The sequence below is a fragment of the Coregonus lavaretus genome (genome assembly GCF_964263955.1).
Source record: "Coregonus lavaretus genome assembly, chromosome: 7".
NCBI classification, from domain to species: domain Eukaryota; kingdom Metazoa; phylum Chordata; class Actinopteri; order Salmoniformes; family Salmonidae; genus Coregonus; species Coregonus lavaretus.
This window is the reverse complement of record NC_139994.1, coordinates 40,150,558-40,175,821: the sequence shown is the minus strand read 5'-3', so window position 1 is coordinate 40,175,821 and position 25,264 is coordinate 40,150,558. Positions and strand designations below refer to the sequence as shown.

General features: G+C 44.5%; 1 protein-coding gene across 1 annotated transcript in view; it reads right to left on the bottom strand.

Annotated features, from left to right (window-relative positions):
- lgi2a (leucine-rich repeat LGI family, member 2a) overlaps positions 1-25,264 on the bottom strand; it is a gene marked incomplete at both ends in the record, with an annotated part of 63,211 nt that overhangs the window by 10,615 nt on the left and 27,332 nt on the right. Inside the window, 3 exons of the mRNA XM_084165795.1 lie at positions 14,818-14,889; positions 17,105-17,176; positions 17,385-17,456. Coding sequence (XP_084021921.1) covers positions 14,818-14,889; positions 17,105-17,176; positions 17,385-17,456 — 216 coding nt within the window. The remainder of the gene's footprint in view (positions 1-14,817; positions 14,890-17,104; positions 17,177-17,384; positions 17,457-25,264) is intronic.

Genomic DNA, 25,264 nt, shown 5'->3' with positions numbered 1-25,264 from the left:
CCGTTATTTTTATTTAGTAAGTAATTTTTTTCATTTCACTTCATTGACATGAAATCCAAATAAAAATCAATTTCAATTACAGGTTGTAATGCAACAAAATAGGAAAAACGCCAAGGGGGCTGAATACTTTTGCTATTTTCTACATTGTAGAATAATAGTGAAGACATCAAAACCATGAAATAACACATATGGAATAATGTACTAACCAAAAAAGTGTCAAACGAATCAAAATATATTTTATATTTGAGATTCTTCAAATAGCCACCCTTTGCCTTGATGACAGCATTGAACACTCTTGGCATTCTCTCAACCAGCTTCACCTGGAATGCTTTTCAAACAGTCTTGAAGGAGTTCCCACATATGCTTAGCACTTGTTGGCTGCTTCTCCTTCACTCTGCCGTCCGACTCATCCCAATCCATCTCAATTGAGTTGAGGTAGGGGGATTGTGGAGGCCAGGTCATCTGATGCAGCACTCCATCACTCTACTTCTTTGTAAAATAGCCCTTACACAGCCTGGAGGTGTGTTGGGTCATTGTCCTGTTGAAAATGATAGTCCCACTAAGCCCAAACCAGATGGGATGGCATATCACTGCAGAATGCTGTGGTAGCCATGCTGGTTAAGTGTGCCTTGAATTCTAAATAAATCACAGACAGTGTCACCAGCAAAGCACCCCCACACCATAACACCTCCTCCTCCATTCTTTAAGGTGGGAACTACACATGCAGAGATCATCCGTTCACCCACACCACATCTCACAAAGACACGGCGGTTGGAACCAAAAATCTCAAATTTGGACTCCAGACCAAAGGACAAATTTCCACCGGTCTAATGTCCATTGCTCGTGTTTCTTGGCCCAATCAGGTCTCTTCTTCTTATTGGTGTCCTTTAGTAGTGGTTTATTTGCACCAATTCGACCATGAAGGCCTGATTCACACAGTCTCCTCTGAACAGTTGATGTTGAGATGTGTCTGTGACTGGTACTCTGTGAAGCATTTACTTGGGCTGCAATTTCTGAGGATGGTAACTCTAATGAACGTATCCTCTGCAGCAGAGGTAACTCTGGCCCAGACGGCATCCCTAGGCGCATCCTCAGAGCATGCGCAGACCAGCTGGCTGGTGTGTTTACGGACATATTCAATCTCTCCCTATCCCAGTCTGCTGTCCCCACATGCTTCAAGATGGCCACCATTGTTCCTGTACCCAAGAGAGCAAAGGTAACTTTACTAAATGACTATCGCCCCATAGCACTCACCTCTGTCATCATGAAGATTCAAGGATCATATCAGCTCTACCTTACCTGTCACCCTAGACCCACTTCAATTATTTTTACCGCCCTAATAGATCCACAGATGATGCAATTGCCATCACACTGCACACTACCCTATCCCACCTGGACAACAGGAATACCCATGTTCATTGACTATAGCTCAGCATTCAACACCATAGTACCCTCCAAGCTCATCATTAAGCTCAATGCCCTGGGTCTGACCCCCGCCCTGTGCAACTGGGTCCTGGACTTCCTGACAGGCCACCCCCAGGTGGTGAAGGTAGGAAACAACACCTCCACTTCCCTGATCCTCATCACTGGGGCCCCACAAGGGTGCGTGCGCAGCCCCCTCCTGTACTCCCTGTTCACCCATGACTGTGTGGCCAAGCATGCCTCCAACTCAATCATCAAGTTTGCATACGACACAACAGTAGTAGGCTTGATTACCAACAATGACGAGACAGCCTACAGGGAGGAGGTGAGGGCTCTGGGAGTGTGGTGCCAGGAAAATAACCTCTCAATCTACATCAACAAAACAAAACAAAAGGAGATGATCGTGGACTTCAGGAAACAGCAGAGGGTGCACCACCCTATCCACATCGACGGGACCGCAGTGGGGAAGGTGGAAAGCTTCAAGTTCCAAGGCGTACACATCACTGACAAACTGAAATGATCCACCCACACAGACAGTGTGGTGAAGAAGGCGCAACAGAGCCTCTTCAACCTCAGGAGGCTGAAGAAATGTGGCTTGGCCCCTAAAACCCTCACAAACTTTTACACAATTGAGAGCATCCTGTCGGGCTGTATCACCGCCTGGTACGGCAACTGCACCGCCCGCAATCGCAGGGCTCTCCAGAGGGTGGTGCGGTCTGCCTAACGCATTACCGGGGGCAAACTACCCGCCCTCCAGGACACCTACAGCACCCGATGTCACAGGAAGGCCAAAAAGATCATCAAGGACATCAACCACCCGAGCCACTGCCTGTTCACCCCGCTATCATCCAGAAGGCAAGGTCAGTACATGTGCATCAAAGCTGGGACAGAGAGACTGAAAAACAGCTTCTATCTCAAGGCCATCAGACTGTTAAATAGCCATCACTAGCACATTAGAGGCTGCTGCTGCCTATAGAAATCACTGGCCACTTTAAGAAATGGAACACCAGTCACTTTAATAATGTTTACATATCTTGCATTACTCATCTCATATGTATATACTGTATTCTATAATATTCTATAATATTATACTGTATCTTAATCCATGCCGCTCTGTCATTTCTCGTCCATATATGTATATATTCTTAATTCCATTCCTTACTTAGATTTGTGTGTATTGGGTATATGTTGTGAAATTGTTAGATATTACTTTTTAGATATTACTGCACTGTCGGAGCTAGAAGCACAAGTATTTTGCTACACCCGCAATAACATCTGCTAAACACGTGTATGTGACAAATACCTTTTGATTTGATTTGATTTGGGTCTTCCATTCCTGTGGTGATCCTCATGAGAGCCAGTTTCATCATAGCGCTTGAGGGTTTTTGCGACTGCACTTGAAATTTTCCGTATTGACTGACCTTCTCTTTGCTTATTTGAGCTGTTCTTGCCATAATATGGACTTGGTCTTTTACCATATAGGGCTATCTTCTGTATACCCCCCTACCTTGTTACAACACAACTGATTGTCTCAAACGCATTAAGAAGGAAAGAAATTCCACAAATTAACTTTTAAGAAGGCACACCTGTTAATTGAAATGCATTCCAGGTGACTACCTCATGAAGCTGGTTGAGAGAATAATAAGAATGTGCAAAGCTGTCATCAAGGCAAAGGGTAGCTATTTTAAGAATCTTAAATATAAAATATATTTTGATTTGTTTAACTTGTTTTTGGTTACTACATGATTCCATATGTGCTACTTCATAGTGTTCATGTCTACACTATCATTCTACAATGTAAAAAATTGTTTAAAAAAACAACAACAAAAAACATGAATGAGTAGGTGTGTCCAAACATTTGACTGGTACTGCACGTACATACACACACATTTGCAATCCTACTGAAATGAAAACAATTGAAACACAAAAACCTTTCAGTTATACAACTGATCTTGTCACGTCTTCCAAGCTTTGGAAAGAAATTTGCAACCAGGGACACTCCTTTTCTAAATAGCCATTCAAGTTTTTCTTCATCACTACTCCAGAATAGTTCTGGTTTTTGTTGTTGCATTTTTTGAAACAAGGTTAATCTCAAATCATATAAAGTACAATAAAATAAAAGTTAATTTTCGATCTCCCCTAAATCGTAGACTTTACATAGCCGCTCTTCTTCTTTTATGGCATTGAACCTACCTACTTCAACTGCCAGAGGTAGTAAACCGGTTCTTAACGGGCACACAAGGATCTTGATTTCTTGTTAGGTGACAGGTGACATAGGGTTCTGAATCATAGGTGTTTTTGATCTGGTTATAAGTTCTGAGTTTTGGTTTTAGCCATATACAGTTGAAGTTGGAAGTTTACATACACCTTAGCCAAATACATTTAAACTCAGTTTTTCACAATTCCTGACATTTAATCCTAGTAAAAATTCCCTTTTTAGATCAGTTAGGATCACCACTTTATTTTAAGAATGTGAAACATCAGAATAATAGTAGAGAGAATTATTTATTTTAGCTTTTATTTCTTTCATCACATTCCCAGTGGGTCAGAAGTTTACATACACTTAATTAGTATTTGGTAGCATTGTCTTTAAATTGTTTAACTTGAGTCAAACATTTCGGGTAGCCTTCCACAAGCTTCCCACAATAAGCTGGGTGAATTTTGGCCCATTCCTCCTGACAGAGCTGGTGTAACTGAGTCAGGTTTGTAGGCCTCCTTGCTCGCACACCCTTTTTCAGTTCTGCCCACAACTTTTATATAGGATTGAAGTCAGGGATTTGTGATGGCCACTCCAATACCTTGACTTTGTTGTCCTTAAGCCATTTTGCCACAACTTTGGAAGTATGCTTGGGGTCATTGTCCATTTGGAAGACCCATTTGCGACCAAGCTTTAACTTCCTGACTAATGTCTTGAGATGTTGTTTCAATATATCCACATAATTTTCCTTCCTCATGATGCCATCTATTTTGTGAAGTGCACCAGTCCCTCCTGCAGCAAAGCACCCCCACAGCATGATGCTGCCACCCCCGTGCTTCACGGTTGGGATGGTGTTCTTCAGCTTGCAATTATCCCCTTTTTCCTCCAAACATAACGTTGGTCATTATGGCCAAACAGTTCTATTTTTGTTTCATAAGACCAGAGAACATTTCTCCAAAAAGTACGATCTTTGTCCCCATGTGCAGTTGCAAACCGTAGTCTGTCTTTTTTATGGCGGTTTTGGAGCAGTGGCTTCTTCCTTGCTGAGCAGCCTTTCAGGTTATGTCGATATAGGACTCGTTTTACTGTGGATATATATATTTTTGTACCTGTTTCCTCCAGCATCTTCACAAGGTCCTTTGCTGTTGTTCTGGGATTGATTTGCACTTTTCGCACCAAAGTACGTTCATCTCTAGGAGACAGAACGCGTCTCCTTCCTGAGCGGTTTGACGGCTGCGTGGTCCCATGGTGTTTATACTTGCATACTATTGTTTGTACAGATGAACGTGGTACTTTCAGGCGTTTGGAAATTGTTCCCAAGGATGAACCAGACTTCTGGAGGTCTACAATTTTTTTTCTGAGGTTTTGGCTGATTTCTTTTGATTTTCCCATGATGTCAAGCAAAGAGGCACTGAGTTTGAAGATAGGCAACGAAATACTTCCACAGCTACACCTCCAATTGACTCAAATGATGTCTATTAGCCTATCAGAAGCTTCTAAAGCCATGACATCATTTTCTGGAATTTTCCAAGCTGTTTAAAGGCACAGTCAACTTAGTGTATGTAACTTAGTGTATGTAAGCACTGGAATTGTGATACAGTGAATTACACTGCTCAAAAAAATAAAGGGAACACTTAAACAACACAATGTAACTCCAAGTCAATCACACTTCTGTGAAATCAAACTGTCCACTTAGGAAGCAACACTGATTGACAATAAATTTCACATGCTGTTGTGCAAATGGAATAGACAACAGGTGGAAATTATAGGCAATTAGCAAGACACCCCCAATAAAGGACTGGTTTTGCAGGTGGTGACCACAGACCACTTCTCAGTTCCTATGCTTCCTGGCTGATGTTTTGGTCACTTTTGAATGCTGGCGGTGCTTTCACTCTAGTGGTAGCATGAGACGGAGTCTACAACCCACACAAGTGGCTCAGGTAGTGCAGCTCATCCAGGATGGCACATCAATGCGAGCTGTGGCAAGAAGGTTTGCTGTGTCTGTCAGCGTAGTGTCCAGAGCATGGAGGCGCTACCAGGAGACAGGCCAGTACCTCAGGAGACGTGGAGGAGGCCGTAGGAGGGCAACAACCCAGCAGCAGGACTGCTACCTCCGCCTTTGTGCAAGGAGGAGCAGGAGGAGCACTGCCAGAGCCCTGCAAAATGACCTCCAGCAGGCCACAAATGTGCATGTGTCTGCTCAAACGGTCAGAAACAGACTCCATGAGGGTGGTATGAGGGCCCGACATCCACAGGTGGGGGTTGTGCTTACAGCCCAACACCGTGCAGGATGTTTGGCATTTGGCAGAGAACACCAAGATTTGCAAATTCGCCACTGGCGCCCTGTGCTCTTCACAGATGAAAGCAGGTTCACACTGAGCACGTGACAGACGTGACAGAGTCTGGAGACGCCGTGGAGAACGTTCTGCTGCCTGCAACATCCTCCAGCATGACCGGTTTGGCGGTGGGTCAGTCATGGTGTGGGGTGGCATTTCTTTGGGGGGCCGCACAGCCCTCCATGTGCTCGCCAGAGGTAGCCTGACTGCCATTAGGTACCGAGATGAGATCCTCAGACCCCTTGTGAGACCATATGCTAGTGCGGTTGGCCCTGGGTTCCTCCTAATGCAAGACAATGCTAGACCTCATGTGGCTGGAGTGTGTCAGCAGTTCCTGCAAGAGGAAGGCATTGATGCTATGGACTGGTCCGCCCGTTCCCCAGACCTGAATCCAATTGAGCACATCTGGGACATCATGTCTCGCTCCATCCACCAACGCCACGTTGCACCACAGACTGTCCAGGAGTTGGCGGATGCTTTAGTCCAGGTCTGGGAGGAGATCCCTCAGGAGACCATCCGCCACCTCATCAGGAGCATGTCCAGGCGTTGTAGGGAGTTCATACAGGCACGTGGAGGCCACACACACTACTGAGCCTCATTTTGACTTGTTTTAAGGACATTACATCAAAGTTGGATCAGCCTGTAGTGTGGTTTTCCACTTTAATTTTGAGGGTGACTCCAAATCCAGTGTCACGGATTCTGCCGAGACTGCTCCTCCTCCTGGTTCGGGCAGGCTTCGGCGTTCGCCGTCCCCGGAGTACTAGCTGCCACCGCTCTATGTTTCGTAGTGTGATTGCTTTTGTCTGTCTTTTACAGCTGTGTCCATTTGTGTGTTGATTACTTGTCGTATAAGTTCCTTGTTTTGCATTAGTCTGATTGTGTGTTGTATTTTCTGCCTGTCGTGCAGAGCTGCGTGTTTGCACTCTGTCTATGTTTGGGATTATTGTTTACGCGTGTTTGCGTAATTGCCTCGCCTCCGTCTGTTTTCGAGGTCGTGTTTTGTTTGTTGCTCTTTGGACTATTAAAGTCTTTTGGACGTATCCTCTGTGTCCTGCGCCTGACTCCTCCACCACATCCAGATCGGAACTACTGACAGAACAACACACCTAAACTATGGAGTCAGCAGGAACAGCGGCGGCACCCGAATCCCTGGAAGACCGGATCAGCTACCAAGACACCATGATCCGGCAACTTGGGGCCGCCATGGACGAGGTGTCCAACACTCTGCGCCGGTTGGTGACTCGAGAGGTGCCCACGCACTCTTACACCATCCCATCACCAACGGCCAGTCCTCCTCTCTCAGCACCGGAACCCAGTGGCATTCGGCTCTCGCTCCCGAGGGCATATGACGGTTCTGCAGCCGGGTGTCAGGGATTCCTCCTGCAGGTGGAACTCTACCTGGCCACCATACACCCGGCGCCCTCGGGATACGAGAGCGTCTCCGCCCTCATCTCCTGTCTATCCGGCAAGGCGGGAGAGCGTCTGTTCCACCTCCGACAGGGGAAGAGGAGCGCACAGGAGTTCGCACTGGAGTTCCGGACGCTAGCGGCGGATGCGGGGTGGAATAAGAGGGCCCTCATCGACCACTACCGGTGTAGCCTACGAGAGGACGTTCGTCGTGAGCTGGCCTGCAGGGACACCAACCTGTCGTTCGACCAGTTGGTGGACATTTCCATCCGTCTAGACACCCTGCTGGCTACCCGCGGACGTCCCGAGTGGGGGTCGTCCATTCCACCCTCCAGCACCTCCAAGCCGATTCCCATGGAGCTCGGGGGTGCTGGCGCTAGAGAGAGGAGGAGAGAGAACCCGAGGGGGGCCATCCCCTGCACCAACTGTGGTCGTGGAGGACACACCGCGGCCAGGTGCTGGGGAGGGTCTCCTGGGAGAGGGGACAACAGGTCACGCACTGGGGAGTCATTTCAGGTGAGTAGGCGCCCCACTTACCCAGAGCTTTCTGTTGGTCACATGAGTATTCCTGTGAGATTTCCACAGGTGGCACCTCATTCCCAGCATAAGGCGCTAGTAGATTCAGGCGCAGCTGGGAACTTTATTGATCGGGCATTTTGTTGTAGGTTAGGAATTCCCCTTCGGCCGGTAGAAGCTCCATTTCCTGTCCACGCCTTAGACAGCCGGCCGTTGGGGTCGGGCCTGATCAGGGAGGTCACAGCACCACTGACGATGACGACGCAGGGGGGTCATGAGGAGATCATTCAGTTTTATCTGATTGACTCTCCTGCGTACCCCGTGGTGTTGGGGCTTCCCTGGTTAAGCACCCATGATCCTACCATTGCGTGGCAACAGAGGGCTCTTATGGAGTGGTCTGCCCAGTGTGTAGGGAGATGTCTAGGTGTTTCCGTAGGGGCGACCTCGGTAGAGAGTCCGAACCAAGTGCCCGCACTGCGCATTCCCCCTGAGTATGAGGACTTAGCACTTGCGTTCAGCAAATCGAGGGCAACACGGCTACCTCCTCATAGACAGGGGGACTGTGCGATAAATCTCCAAACAGGAGCGGCTCTTCCACGGAGTCGTGTGTATCCCCTGTCTCAAGAGGAGACAGCGGCTATGGAGACTTACATAGCCGAGTCCTTGGCACAGGGATACATACGGTCCTCCACTTCCCCGGTTTCCTCGAGTTTCTTCTTTGTGAAGAAGAAGGACGGGGGATTGCGCCCGTGTATTGATTACCGTAGTCTCAATCAGATCACAGTTAAGTACAGTTACCCACTTCCACTGATTGCGACTATGACGGAATCGTTACGCGGAGCGCAGTTCTTCACAAAGTTGGATCTCAGGAGCGCGTACAATCTGGTGCGCATTAGGGAGGGGGATGAATGGAAAACAGCATTTAGCACCACCTCGGGTCATTACGAGTATCTCGTCATGCCATACGGGTTAATGAATGCTCCTTCAGTCTTCCAATCCTTTGTTGACGAGATTTTCCGGGACATGCATGGGCAGGGTGTAGTAGTGTACATCGACGACATCCTAGTGTACTCTTCTACACGAGCCGAGCATGTAGCCCTGGTGCGCCGAGTGTTGAGAAGACTGTTGGAGCATGACTTGTATGTCAAGGCAGAGAAATGCCTGTTCTTCCAGGAGTCCGTCTCCTTTTTGGGTTATCGGTTGTCCGCGTCTGGTGTGGAGATAGAGGTAGACCGTGTATCGGCCGTGCGTAATTGGCAAACTCCAACCACTGTAAAAGAGGTGCAGCAGTTCTTGGGTTTTGCTAATTACTACCGGAGGTTTATTCGGGGTTTTGGACAAGTTGCAGCTCCCATTATGTCCCTGCTAAAGGGGGGTCCGGTTCGTTTGCAGTGGTCGGCTGAGGCGGACAGGGCATTTGTCAAACTGAAGAACCTGTTCACCTCGGCCCCGGTGCTGGCGCATCCGGATCCCTCTTTACCATTCCAAGTAGAGGTAGACGCGTCCGAGACCGGTATTGGGGCAGTCCTGTCACAACGGTCCGGCACGCCACCTAAACTCCGCCCCTGTGCGTTCTACTCCAAGAAGCTCAGCTCGGCGGAGCGCAACTATGACGTTGGGGACAGGGAGCTGTTAGCCGTAGTCCAGGCCCTAAAGGTGTGGAGGCATTGGCTTGAGGGGGCTCAACACCCTTTCCTCATTCTGACTGATCACCGTAACCTGGAGTACATCCGGGCAGCTAGGAGATTGAACCCTCGTCAGGCTAGGTGGAACATGTTCCTAACCCGGTTTGTTTTTAAGATCACATACATCCCAGGGTCCCAGAATGGTAAGGCAGACGCCCTGTCCCGGCGGTATGACACAGAGGAGAGGTCCAACGAGCCTACTTCCATACTGCCGGAGTCTTGTTTGGTGGCTCCGGTGGTATGGGAGGTCGATGCGGAAATCGAGCGGGCACTGCGTACCGACCCTACTCCCCCCGAGTGTCCTGTGGGGCGGACGTACGTTCCGCTCGAGGTTCGTGATCGTCTTATTTATTGGGCTCATACATCACCCTCCTCTGGACATCCAGGTATTGGCCGGACCGTGCACTGTCTTAGCATGAAATACTGGTGGCCAACGTTAGCTAAGGATGTGAGGGTTTATGTCTCCTCCTGCTCGGTGTGTGCCCAGTGTAAGGCGCCTAGACATTTGCCCAGGGGTAAGTTACATCCCCTGCCCGTTCCACAACGACCATGGTCCCACCTATCGGTGGATTTTGTAACCGACCTACCCCCCTCCCAGGGGAATACCACAATTTTGGTCGTTGTGGATCGGTTTTCCAAGGCCTGTCGTCTCCTTCCAATGCCGGGTCTCCCTACTGCCCTACAAACCGCTGAGGCCCTATTTACCCATGTGTTCCGGCACTATGGGGTCCCCGAGGATATTGTGTCTGACCGAGGTCCCCAGTTCACCTCCAGAGTTTGGGGGGCGTTCATGGAACGATTGGGGGTCTCGGTAAGCCTTACCTCGGGGTACAACCCAGAGAGCAATGGGCAGGTGGAACGTGTCAACCAGGATGTGGGTAGGTTTTTGAGGTCCTATTGCCGGGACCGGCCGGAGGAGTGGTCTAGGTTCATCCCCTGGGCAGAGATGGCCCAGAACTTTCTCCGCCACTCCTCCACCAATTTAACACCTTTCCAGTGTGTTTTAGGTTATCAGCCGGTCCTGGCACCATGGCACGAGAGCCAGATCGAGGCCCCTGCGGTGGACGAGTGGATTCGGCGCTCGGAGGAGACGTGGGACGCTGCCCATGTCCATCTGCAGCGTGCCATCCGTCAACAAAAGGCGAGCGCCGATCGCCACCGCAGTGAGGGACCGGTGTACGCACCGGGAGATCGAGTCTGGCTCTCGACTCGAAACCTGCCCCTCCGCCTGCCCTGCCGGAAGCTGGGTCGGCGGTTTGTGGGGCCCTTCAAAGTCCTGAGAAGATTGAACGAGGTGTGTTACAGGTTACAACTGCCTATAGAGTACAAAAATATTAACCCCTCGTTCCATGTGTCTCTTCTCAGGCCGGTGGTAGCTGGCCCACTCCAAGAAGATGAGATAGGAGAGACCCCTCCGCCCCCTTTGGACATCGAGGGGGCCCCGGCGTACAGGGTCCGGACCATCTTGGACTTGAGGCGCCGGATGAGTGGTCTCCAGTATCTCGTGGAGTGGGAGGGGTACGGTCCGGAGGAACGGTGCTGGGTGCCCAGGAGGGACATCCTCGATCCATCCCTCCTGACTGAGTTCCACCGTGGGCATCCCACGCGCCCGGGTCCGCGTCCTCCTGGCCGTCCCCGAGGCCGGGGTCGGCGCACGGCTGGAGCCGCGCGTCAAGGGGGGGGTACTGTCACGGATTCTGCCGAGACTGCTCCTCCTCCTGGTTCGGGCAGGCTTCGGCGTTCGCCGTCCCCGGAGTACTAGCTGCCACCGCTCTATGTTTCGTAGTGTGATTGCTTTTGTCTGTCTTTTACACCTGTGTCCATTTGTGTGTTGATTACTTGTCGTATAAGTTCCTTGTTTTGCATTAGTCTGATTGTGTGTTGTATTTTCTGCCTGTCGTGCAGAGCTGCGTGTTTGCACTCTGTCTATGTTTGGGATTATTGTTTACGCGTGTTTGCGTAATTGCCTCGCCTCCGTCTGTTTTCGAGGTCGTGTTTTGTTTGTTGCTCTTTGGACTATTAAAGTCTTTTGGACGTATCCTCTGTGTCCTGCGCCTGACTCCTCCACCACATCCACATCGGAACTACTGACATCCAGACCTCCATGGGTTGATACATTTGATTTCCATTGATAATTTTTGTGTGATTTTGTTGTCAGCACATTCAACTATGTAAAGAAAAAAGTATTTAATAAGATTATTTCATTCATTCAGATCTAGGATGTGTTATTTTAGTGTTCCCTTTATTTTTTTGAGCAGTGTATAAGTGAAATAATCTGTCTGTAAACAATTGTTGGAAAAATTACTTGTATCATGCACAAAGTAGATGTCCTAACCGACTTGCCAAAACTATAGTTTGTTAACAAGACATTTGTGGAGTGGTTGAAAAACGAGTTTTAATGACTCCAACCTAGGTGTATGTAAACTTCTGACTTCAACTGTATCAGTTGACCATTTTTCTTTTTAGCTAAGGGTTAACTTGTGTTTGATCAGGTTAACATTGCATCGTAACTTGTTTCTAAATACGTGTTGTAGATCAGCTTCCTTAAATATGTAATTGAGTGTGTTTTATCCATGTTGAAAACCCTTTTTTGTTACTCTGTCCTCAGGCATATCGATAAGACGGTTCCATAACCTAATAATTTCACCCCTCTGTCTCATTTCATTGGGCTCCCATCCCATGTCATCTTGAATAGCAAGGTGTATGCACTCCAAGGAAACATCTTATGGCTCTGTTTTGAATAGAGTTAGCTGTGTTGGCTTCTTTACAACCCCAGATTTCAGCAGCATAGTTCAATTATAGACACATGAATTATAGAGTTGTGAATATGTCCAATAGCCAAGGTCTTTAGAGATTTCCAATTTACTACCAATGGACCCCAATGCTCTACCTGCAAATTCAGATAGGGACGTTTTACACCCCTCAAAGGTCATGTATTCATCAAAAAGGAAACAAAGGTATTGATATGAGCAAGTGTACTTTAGGGGTATTGCTCCAAAACAAAAGTAACGATTACTTCTTATTGTACCCTTTTTTCTGAAGTGCATTATATGGGTTTTATCTTGGTTGATCATTAATCTCCACTTCGTACACCAGAGATTGACAGTGCATACATTGCAAATCATGCTCAGTCTCTGCAAGGACAATATCGTCTGCATACAGTTGTATACCCAGAGTCGTGTCATTTAGTTTAACTCCTAAATGTTCATGTTTGATTTGATGGGCCAAGTCGTTAGGCAAATAACGTTGGGGAGAGCACATCACCTTGTTTGAGCCCAAACAGAGTGGGAAACCATCCAGTCCTCAGTTCATTTACCTGTACACAGGCAACTGGACATCTATACAGGGCTTTAATTGCGCCATAGAATCTTCCATCAATTCCCATTTTAGTCTAAAAGCAAGGTTTCTATTCACCAAATCAAAAGCCTTCTGAAAATCAATAAATCAGGCAAAAGTTGGTTTTCTCTCTTGAATTCTAGCTCGGATCACTTTAGAGACAGTATACTGTATACACGGAGTATACCAAACATTAGGAACACCTTCCTAATATTGAGTTGCGCAACCCCCCTTTTGCCCTCAGAACAGCCTCAATTCGTCGGGGCATGGACTCTACAAGGAGTCGAAAGCGTTCCACAGGGATGCTGGCCCATGTTGACTACAATGCTTCCCACAGTTGTGTCAAGTTGGCTGGATGTCCTTTGGGTGGTGGACCATTCTTGATACATTTGATACACATGGGAAACTGTTGAGCGTGAAAAGCCCAGCAGCATTGCAGTTCTTGACACAAACCGGTGCGCCTGGCACCTACTACCATACCCCATTCAAAGGCACTTATATTTTTTGTCTTGCCCATTCACCCTCTGAATGGCACACATACACAATCCATGTCTCAATTGTCTCAAGGGTAATGGAAAGAGCAGGTGTTCTTAATGTTTTGTATACTCAGTGGATGTGGTCTATACAGGCTCTGGCTTTCCTAAAGCCATTCTGTTCATCAGCAAGCTGACCAGACAGTTCTACATAGTGGGAGAGCTTGTTATTTAGAATGCAGGAATAAAACTTATATACAGTGCTAATGAGAGTAATCCCTCTGTAGTTCAATGGGATTTTAGGGTCATTTTTTGAGGATTTTGGAATAGGCTTGATTATAGATTTGTACCATAAAGATGGAATAATGCCTTTCTCAAAACAAGCCTGGAAGAGACCAAATAGTGTTTGCAACAATTTAGGTGCCTTCAAAACTTCATTAGATAAGTCATCAATTCCTGTGGCTTTCTTTGGTTTAGCCCGCTCAACAACCTTTCTGACCTTCTCTACGGTAAGACTGGCATTCAGATAGTGGATAGGGGTGTAATAATCCTTCTTCATTTCCTCCTCCAACTCATCCTTACGAGAACAAGTTTCTTTCAAAAACTCAGCATCATAAACTCATTGTATATGTTACCTTTAGGAGAAACACAAAATGACTTTCATTGATATGCTGATGATAACTTTTCCAATTGTGATTTGATGGTTTGTATTACATTACAGATCAGATTACCTGTTTAAAATTGTCATCAGTAATGTAATCCATTGGATTACTCAAAATAATGACTTTTAGAGTACTTTCCCCGCATGAATATTAGAATAGGTTAAATTAACCAGAGAAATTAGCAATTCAATGTGTATAATACAGCTGCAACACATGCAAGGTTTGCCATTGCTGTTCATGTGCTCAGCATTAAAGAAAACATTTAAAAGACAAGCTCATATTTCTTCTACCAAATTATTATTTTTTATGTGAATGGCATGTTATAGAAGAGTGCGCAAGCTCGGGCTAGCCAGAAAAGTCTTGCTCAAGTCGAACACAATGGAATATAACGTTGCCGAAAAAGTTTGGAATGACACAATTTCATATGTACAACATCTAAAGACCTGAATCACTATACAGAGAGTGTTGCCGTTTCTAAATTGGACGTATTTGCGTGATTTGTGAGCTTTTGTTAATGTTTTATTCCTACCCTGGCATTGCAGAACGAGTTTCTCAAAACGAGTTTCTCATAACCAACTGAAATCACCAAAAAAGTGTCTGGACTCTTCTATAACATGCCATTTACATCAAAAATAGAAATTTGGTTGAAAAAATATGAACTTGTGCTTTAAGTCTTTCTTTGCAAACTGCCTTTGTTGAAGTTGTCCTGAAAGTAATCATCAAATGTTTATACAGTTAAAGAAATAATCACTACACATCGAATGCACATGCATAACAACTCACAGCTCTATCAATGAGTCCAGGTCGATGAAGGAATCCCTGGGTAATGCTTTTAATTTATTGTTTGCCAAAGACCTGAGGGAAAACAGCATTGTCAGATTAATTCAGCAGATATTCCTGTCAATTAATCATCATGGAAATACAGAGGGCCAAAGGGCAAGATTTTCCAGAAAAAAATATACCCACAAAGATTGTAAAATATATCTTTCACATAGCAACATTGTATGTTCATTATTTTTTATTTGATTTCAGTAGTAGTCTGTGTTTTCACACACTTTCAATGGCTCTATTTCCAAACGCAAGCGTGTTGGTATTATTTGTCCAGTGCAGCAGTAATATTTTCTGTTACTGTCAAAGTTGGCAATTTTATGATGTTCTTCTTATGTTTGAGTTGAGAAGGGAGGGGTAGCGTGTGTTGATGAAAATGACCAGAAGTGCAAGTTTTAGGAGTGCACGTGGGAACATTTAAGCACATTTTAGCATACAAATCACTGTCACAAACAACACAATTTGTTCTAATAGGCCAGTGGTTCTCAAATTGAGGTTTTGGGGGGCAGCGAGTCTGAAAATGAATTTTCATACATATTTATACCATTTACATTTGAAATTGATACCATTGCCCCCTGATCTGGTTATGAACTCCAATTCGTCAAAACTCCAATTCAACGGCACGGCATGGAAGTTCATCCTAGTTGATCGTTTTATAAATACAGTAACTTTATAATAGTGATGTAGCGGGAGAAAGAAAGAGCTGCAATGGGGACTCAAACCGTGCCTCCTTCGGTGCAGTGGGAAGCGCCTAACGGAATGTGCCGCAAAAGCGTGTTACAGTATTTACCGTCTCTCGAGGTGTCCTCGCGCACTTAGCCTCAAGCATGTATAGAACACTTTTTCCCAACACCGCTTAAGATCACTGGACTGATCCCACAACTGCCACAAATGTAGTGAGAGAAAGAAAGAGCTGCAACAGGGACTCGAACTGTGGCTTTCATAGTGCATAGGATAGTGCCTCAAAAAACAGACTGTGCCACAAAAGCATGGGCCTCTGGACATAGGCAGTGCAACGCGTACATGCGCCGTGTTACAGTAATAACAACGATAAGTATCCATTTTTTGTTACATTTGTTAGAAATGTTTGCAGTTCACATTTTTGTTAAGCTTCAACATGGAAGTCTATCAGTCTACCCGTCGCATTTCACTACACCATAGTAAATTACATTGCATGTGCAAGCCAAACATTTTAATAAGATTAGCCTACATTCGTCGGTAAATTGCCAACCCTGGCGATATGGTTGGAAAATAACAGCAGCAGCATTAACAAGCCAAAATGGCCAACCTACTTGCGTTTGACAATAGCACTGCCTTGCGACAAGCTAAAAATAGAGCCCTTAGTCTCCAATTTTAGTGATCCAATTGACATTTTAGTCATTTAGCAGACGCTCTTATCCAGAGCGACTTACAATTAGTGAGTGCATACATTTTTCATACTGGCCCCCCGTGGGAAAAATGTATGCACTTACTAACAAAACTACTGACAAAACGCAAGTGGAAATTAAGTGGACAACCATTAGGTTGCATTTCGGGTAAAATATCCATGTAGCTCTCGTAAGCCCTTGTAGCCCTGGTAATGCCCTGGTAAGAAGACAATATCGGCTAAAATACTACTGCATTATCCCCAAGCATACATTTTCTTCACAGCAATTAAAGGAGAAGTTCAGGATTCAACAACTTGAAGTTAGATGGTTCCTCACTCTTATTAAAGTAGTCTATGGGCAAGGAGATACTATAATCCATAGTTCAGTTTTCTTTAAACAGGCACTATAAACTTCAGCTAATTTTAGCCACCGCCAGCTAACAATCAATGAAAGTGATTGTAAATGGCCAAATCACTTTTAAAACTGCATTATGTAGAAATCGCTCTGCCTTTAACTGGTTGTTAAAAATCTAAGATGTTTGCCTAATTTCAGTTTATGTGACAAAACAAGCAATGTTTATGTAGATTATAGATCTATAACTCAAATTTCTATCTGAATTCTGTCAGGTCGCGTAATGTCAAACCACAAATAGAGTTGATTTCAGTTGATTTGGCCATGATTTTGTGTTGTTGCCCCTATCACTTCCATTGCTTGTTAGCTAGCGGTAGCTAAAGTTAGCTGAAATGTGTAGTTAAACCAAACCATGGATTATAGTTTATCTTGGCCCATAGACTACTTTCAGGGTGAGGAACCATCTAACATCAAGTTGTTCAATGTAACTTCCTCTTATGACAATAATGATTATTTGAACTTACAGGTGAGTCAGGTCCCTGAGTCCTCTGAAGGAATATTTGGAGACAGTCTCTATCTTATTACTCTCAATGAACCTAAATAACAAAGGATATACAGCACTTCAAAAGAGAAAATGGATTGTGTGATCACATGGGGCTAATCCATAGTAGAATTAATCCTGACTATGAAAAAAAAGAGATACAGTTACTCATTAGTATCTCTTTAACAAATTTCTTGAACAACAAAATTAGCTTCAGTATATAATTATTTTAAAGATGAGTGAATGAACGGAAAGGCACTTACAGGTACTCCAGGTGTGGAAGGCCAGAAAATGCATCGTCCCTTATTGTCATCACTGAATTTGAATTAAGAAGTCTATGATACAAATATATAAACAGTTAGTTACTTTGAACACAAGTGCAAATATAGAAAGACATTGTAGTTTAAAAAGCAAATGTATAATTATTATTTATTATAATTCCTTATATCATAACATTTAATCTCACACATCATTGACAAACATTCACATGTAGAATCACTGATATTTTAACATGATATATAATGTAATGAAAAGGTTAAGTTCATTTCTAAGAATAGCAATCAAAAACTAAGTCAAAATGGTATCCTCAAATGATGGTCATCTCACCATAGTAATATCATAGTGTTCCCCAGTGTGGGGATGTTTAGGTTTGAGGACAAATCTACCTCTGTCCTCCAGTATATCGCTGACAATAAATTCTCTCCATGTTCCCTTTTTGTGACCTTGTAATCTGAGATGAGGTCAAAAGTACAGTTTTCCTATGATAAGCTTTCTAATAAACATGAGGGTCACTATCAATGTCATGCTTGCAGTAAAAGGTAAATTGCGGATGGACAACTGTACCTTACACTGGAACAAGGCATCTGTCCTTAAAATTAGATACTGAGCACAGACTGATAGTGTGGCCATATTATGTATTCCTCACTTTCATAATAAGGATATACCCTGCTAACAATAATGAGTCGTTAGGACATCCCCGGGACGTCACGAAATGGTCGCCTAAAGTCGGCAGGGCATTCTGTCATGGTCCCCTAGAGGTTTTGTCTAGTTCCTGGTTGGTCCCGGGGACGTCCCCGAGGACGTTCTTGGGATGTTGTGTCATGGTCCCCTGGAGGTTTTGTCTAGTTTCCGGTTTGTCCCAGAGGACTTTTTTAGGACATCCTTGGGACGTTTTGTCATGGTCCCCTGGACGTCTTGTCTAGTTCCCGATTTGTCCCAAGGACGTTTTTAGGAAGTTCTTGGGACGTTGTGTCATGGTCCCCTGGAGGTTTTTGTCTAGTTCCCGGTTTGTCCCGAGGACGCCACCTGATGGTCTCAAATAAATGTTCTCCCCCCCAAAAAATAAATCTAGGGCGCGTGGTTCATCAAGACCCTGATTGGTGAACCACTGATCTATTCACAGCTCTTTGTCTTATGGCAAATGCTAGGGATACACACACAAACAGTGCTTTTAACATAGTGTTTTCACCTTACATATTTAACACAATTTGACATGAATGTTTATTCATACAATAATTATTATTTAACACATCCTCACCTGGGATTTGAACTCACAACCTCCTGGTTCACAACATTCCGATTTTCCTGCTACGCCACCATATCTGTACCAATGACTGATTACACCTGTAGGCAATGTTCCCTCGGAGTGCTGCGCTGAAGAAATATCAGCCCGCACAGAGAAGCACGATATTAAACTTCACTCAACTTTCTACTATACCCCTTTAGTTAACGCTATGAATGTTTCGCTCTACTGTGGGAATTGTGCTTGAATCAATGCAAAATTAGCCACTTTCAATGTATTATAATGGAAGAAAACGAACTATGCAAGACTTAGTATGCAAAACTAACTGTGCAAGAGATTTTCTTGTAGGCAGAGCACATTGGAGTAGGAATAAATTGCATTGACAGACACGAGTCAGGCCTGTACTCTACACAGACTGGTGAGCCATAACCAATCAGAGCTGCAGTAGGCCTACAGTGCATTCGGAAAGTATTCAGACCCCTTCACTTTTTCAACATTTTGTTACGTTACAGCCTTATTCTAAAATGGATTAAATCAATAATCAATTTTTCCTCATCAATCTACTCACAATACCCCATAATGACAAAGTAAAAACAGGTTTTTAGAAATGTTTGCAAATGTTTTAAATATCTAAAACAGAAATACCTTATTTACATAAGTATTCAGACCCTTTACTATGAGACTAGAAATGGAGCTCAGGTGCATCCTGTTTCCATTGATAATACTTTATGTTTCTACAACTTGATTGGAGTCCACCTGTGGTAAATGCAATTGATTGGACATGATTTGGAAAGGCACACACTTGTCTATATAAGGTCCCACAGGCTGGTCATGGCTCACATAAACACCATTATCCCAGAAACCCTAGACCCACTCTAATTTGCATACCGCCCCAACAGATCCACAGAAGATGCAATCTCTATTCCACTCCACACTGCCCTTTCCGACCTAGACAAAAGGAACACCAACAGTTGAAGTCGGAAGTTTACATACACTTAGGTTGGAGTCATAAAAACTAGTCTTTCAACCACTCCACAAATGTCTTGTTAACAAACTATAGTTTTGGCAAGTCAGTTAGGACATCTACTTTGTGCATGACACAAGTAATTTTTCCAACAATTCTTTACAGACAGATTATTTCACTTATAATTCACTGTATCACAATTCCAGTGGGTCAGGAGTTTACATACACTAAGTTGACTGTGCCTTTAAACAGCTTGGAAAATTCCAGAAAATTATGTCATGGCTTTAGAAGCTTCTGATAGGCCAATTGACATAATTTGAGTCAATTGGAGGTGTACCTGTGGATGTATTTCAAGGCCTACCTTCAAACTCAGTGCCTCTTTGCTTGACATCATGGGAAAATCAAAAGAAATCAGCCAAAACCTCAGAAAAACATTTGTAGACCTCCACAAGTCTGGTTCATCCTTGGGAGCAATTTCCAAACAACTGAAGGTACCACATTCATCTGTACAAACAATAGTACGCAAGTATAAACACCATGGGACCACGCAGCCATCAAACCGCTCAGGAAAGAGACGTTCTGTCTCCTAGAGATGAACGTACTTTGGTGCGAAAAGTGCAAATCAATCCCAGAACAACAGCAAAGGACCTTGTGAAGATGCTGGAGGAAACAGGTACAAAAGTATCTATATCCACAGTAAAACGAGTCCTATATCGACATAACCTGAAAGGCCGCTCAGCAAGGAAGAAGCCACTGCTCCAAAACCACCATTAAAAAGCCAGACTACGGTTTGCAACTGTACATGGGGACAAAGATCGTACTTTTTGGAGAAATGTCCTCTGGTCTGATGAAACAAAAATATAACTGTTTGGCCATAATGACCATCATTATGTTTGGAGGAAAAAGGGGATAATTGCACCATCCCAACATCATGCAGTGGGGGTGCTTTGCTGCAGGAGGGACTGGTGCACTTCACAAAATAGATGGCATCATGAGGTAGGAAAATTATGTGGATATATTGAAGCAACATCTCAAGACATTAGTCAGGAAGTTAAAGCTTGGTCGCAAATGGGTCTTCCAAATGGACAATAACCCCAAGCATACTTCCAAAGTTGTGGCAAAATGGCTTAAGGACAACAAAGTCAAGGTATTGGAGTGGCCATCACAAAGCCCTGACCTCAATCCTATAGAAAAGTTGTGGGCAGAACTGAAAAAGCGTGTGTGAGCAAGGAGGCCTACAAACCTGACTCAGTTACACCAGCTCTGTCAGGAGGAATGGGCCAAAATTCACCCAATTTATTGTGGGAAGCTTGTGGAAGGCTACCCGAAACGTTTGACCCAAGTTAAACAATTTAAAGGCAATGCTACAAAATACTAATTGAGTGTATGTAAACTTCTGACCCACTGGGAATGTGATGAAAGAAATTAAAGCTGAAAAAAATCATTCTCTGTACTATTATTCTGACATTTCACATTCTTAAAATAAAGTGGTGATCCTAATTGACATAAGACAGGGAATTTTTACTAGGATTAAATGTCAGGAATTGTGAAAAACTGAGTTTAAATGTATTTGGCTAAGGTGTATGTAAACTTCCGACTTCAATTGTACGTGAGAATGCTATTCATTGACTACAGCTCAGCGTTCAACACCATAGTGCCCTCAAAGTTCATCACTAAGCTAAGGACCTTGGGACTAAACACCTCCCTCTGCAAATGGATCCTGGACTTCCTGACGGGCCGCCCCCAGGTGGTAAATTTAGGTAAAAACACATCTGCCACGCTGATCCTCAACACGGGGCCCCCTCAGTGGTGCGTGCTCAGTCCCCTCCTGTACTCCCTGTTCACCCATGACTGCATGGCCAGGCACGACTCAAACACCATCATTAAGTTTGCAGACGACACAACAGGGACTTGGCTCCGTGCTACGCTGTTTGTTGCTGCTTGGCTACCTGCCAAATTTGACGGTTTTTAATTTTTTAAAACCGTTTAATCTATCTTTATTTAACACATTTTACCAACGTCTTAGTGATTTTTATATTTTTTTACTCGCTCAACTTTTTTCATTCAACTTTTTCACCCTGGACGCTTTATCTGGACATGGTTCTACAGGACCTCCACCAGCCGAAGCTAAGTAGTAACATTAACACTATGCCATCTAATTGCAGTCGCTGTACTCATAATATACAGGAGAACTATCGCCTTATGGTGAGGATAGCTGTGCTGCAATTGTTAGGCAAGGGCAATGTAAGTGTTGGAAAGGATGAAACAGCATCTGTGTCACCAGTAAGTACATATAGTAGTATAAATCCCCTCGCACAGTCCCCGCAGCCGGACAATTTTCTCAAGGCTTCTGGAAAGAAATGCTATAGGCATGCTCAACTGGTGTCGCTCATTAAGACGACAGAAACTTTCAACCGGTTCTCCCCATTAAGCAACGAGTCGAAGTCAGAGGCCAAGCCTTCTCAGGTCTCTCCTCCACCCGTTACGGGGTCTGAGCCACCGAAGCCTCCCAACATTAGCTCGGACAAATTGAAAACCCTAGTCATTGGCGACTCCATTACCCGCAATATTAGACTTCAAAATAATCATCCAGTGATCATACACTGTTTACCAGGGGGCAAAGCTACCGACGTAAAGGATAATCTGAGGATGGTGCTGGCTAAGGCAAAAACTGGCGAGTGTAGAGAATATAGGGATATTGTTATCCATGTCGGCACCAACGATGTTAGGATGAAACAGTCAGAGGTCACCAAGAGCAACATAGCTTCAGCGTGTAAATTAGCTAGAAAGATGTGTCGGCATCGAGTAATTGTCTCTGACCCCCTTCCAGTTAGGGCGAGTGATGAGCTCTACAGCAGTCTCACAACTCAATTGCTGGTTGAAAACTGTTTTCTGCCCCTCCCAAAATATAGAATTTATAGATAATTGGCCCTCTTTCTGGGACTCACCCACAAACAGGACCAAGTCTGGCCTGCTGAGGAGTGACGGACTACATCCTAGCTGGAGGGGTGCTCTCATCTTATCTACCAACATAGACAGGGCTCTAACTCCTCTAGCTCCACAATGAGACAGGGTGCAGGCCAGGCAGCAGGCTTTTAGCCAGCCTGCCAGCTTAGTGGAGTCTACCACTAGCACAGTCAGTGTAGTCAGCTCAGCTATCCCCATTGAGACCGTGTCTGTGCCTCGATCTAAGTTGAGCAAAACTAAACATGGAGGTGTTTGCCTTAGCAATCTCACTGGAATTAAGACCTCCTCCATTCCTGTCATTATTGAAAGAGGTTGTGATATCTCACATTTCAAAATAGGGCTACTTAATGTTAGATCCCTCACTTCCAAGGCAGTTATGGTCAATGAACTAATCACTGATCCTAATCTTCATGTGATTGGCCTGACTGAAACATGGCTTAAGTCTGATGAATTTACTGTGTTAAATGAGGCCTCTCCTCCTGGTTACACTAGTGACCCTATCCTCCGCGCATCCCGCAAAGGCGGAGGTGTTGCTAACATTTACGATAGCAAAAAATGACTGCGTTTTCGTCTTTTGAGCTTCTAGTTATGAAATCTATGCAGCCTATTCAATCACTTTTTATAGCTACTGTTTACAGGCCTCCTGGGCCATATACAGAGTTCCTCACTGAGTTCCCTGAATTCCTATCGGACCTTGTAGTCATGGCAGATAATATTCAGATTTCTGGTGACTTTAATATTAACATGGAAAAGTCCACAGACCCACTCCAAAAGGCTTTCGGAGCCATCATCGACTCAGTGGGTTTTGTCCAGCATGTCTCCAGACCTACTCATTGCCAGAGTCATACCCTGGATCTAGTATTGTCCCGTGGAATAAATATTGTGGATCTAAATGTTTTTCCTCATAACCCTGGACTATCGAACCACCATCTTATTACGTTTGCAATCGCAACAAATAATCTGCTCAGACCCCAACCAAGGATCATCAAAAGCCGTGCTATGAATTCTCGGACAACCCAAAGATTCCTAGAGGCCCTTCCAGACTCCCTCCACTTACTCAAGGATGTCGGAGTACAAAAATCAGTTAACGACCTAACTGAGGATCTAAATTTAATCTTGCGTAATACCCTAGATGCAGTCGCACCCCTAAAAACATAAAAACATTTGTCACAAGAAACTAGCTCCCTGGTATACAGAAAATACCTGAGCCCTGAAGCAAGCCTCCAGAAAATTGGAACGAAATGGCGCTCCACCAAACTGGAAGTCTTCCTACTAGCTTGGAAAGAAAATACAGAGCAATATCGAAGAGACCTCACTGCTGCTCGATCATCCTATTTTTCCAACCTAATTGAGGAGAATAAGAACAATCCAAAATGTATATTTGATACTGTTGCAAAGCTAACTAAAAGCAGCATTCCCCAATAGAGGATGCCTTTCACTTCAGCAGTGATGAATTCATGAACTTCTTCGACGAAAAGATCATGATCATTAGAAAGCAAATTACGGACTCCTCTTTGAATCTGCATATTTCTCCAAAGCTCAGCTGTCCTGAGTCTGCACAAAACTGCCAGGACCTAGGATCAATGGAGACACTCAAGTTTTTTTTATCCTATATCTCTTGACACATTCATGAAAATAGTAATTGCCTCTAAACCTTCAAGCTGCATACTGGACCCTACTCCAACTAAACTACTGAAAGAGCTACTTCCTGTGCTTGGCCCTCCTATGTTGAACATAATAAATGGCTCCCTATCCACTGGATGTGTACCAAACTCACTAAAAGTGTCAGTAATAAAGCCTCTCTTGAAAAAGCCAAACCTTGACCCAGATAATGTTAAAAAAACTATCGGCCTATATCGAATCTCCCATTCCTCTCACATTTTTTTGAAAAAGCTGTTGTGCAGCAACTCACTGCCTTCCTGAAGACAAAAAATGTATACGAAATGCTTCAGTCTGGTTTTAGACCCCATCATAGCACTGAGATCGCACTCGTGAAGGTGGTAAAGGACCTTTTAATGGCGTCAGACCAAGGCTCTGCATCTGTACTCGTGCTCCTAGACCTTAGTGCTGCTTTTGACACCATCGATCACCACATTCTCTTGGAGAGATTAGAAACCCTAATTGGTCTACACGGACAAGTTCTTGCCTGGTTTAGATCTTATCTGTTGGAAAGATATCAATTCGTCTCTGTGGATGGTTTGTCCTCTGACAAATCAATTGTACGTTTCGGGGGTTCCTCAAGGTTCCGTTTTAGGACCACTATTGTTTTCACTATATATTTTAACTCTTGGTGATGTCATTCGGAAACACAATGTTAACTTTCATTGCTATGCAGACGACACACAGCTCTACATTTCGATGAAACATGGTGAAGCCCCAAAATGGCCTACCCTGGAAGCATGTGTTTCACACATAAGGAAGTGGATGGTGGCAAATGTTTTACTTTTAAACTCGGACAAAACAGAGATGCTAGTTCTAGGTCCCAAGAAACAAAGAAAAACTTTTTGTCCAAAAGTGATGCAGAAAAGCTCATCCATGCTTTTGTCACTTCTAGATTAGACTACTGCAATGCTCTACTCTCCGGCTACCCGGAAAAAGCACTAAATAAACTAGAATCTTGACTATAACTTTAACTAAAAAATGTGATCATATTACTCCAGTGCTGGCTTCCTGTTAAAGGTAGGGCTGAT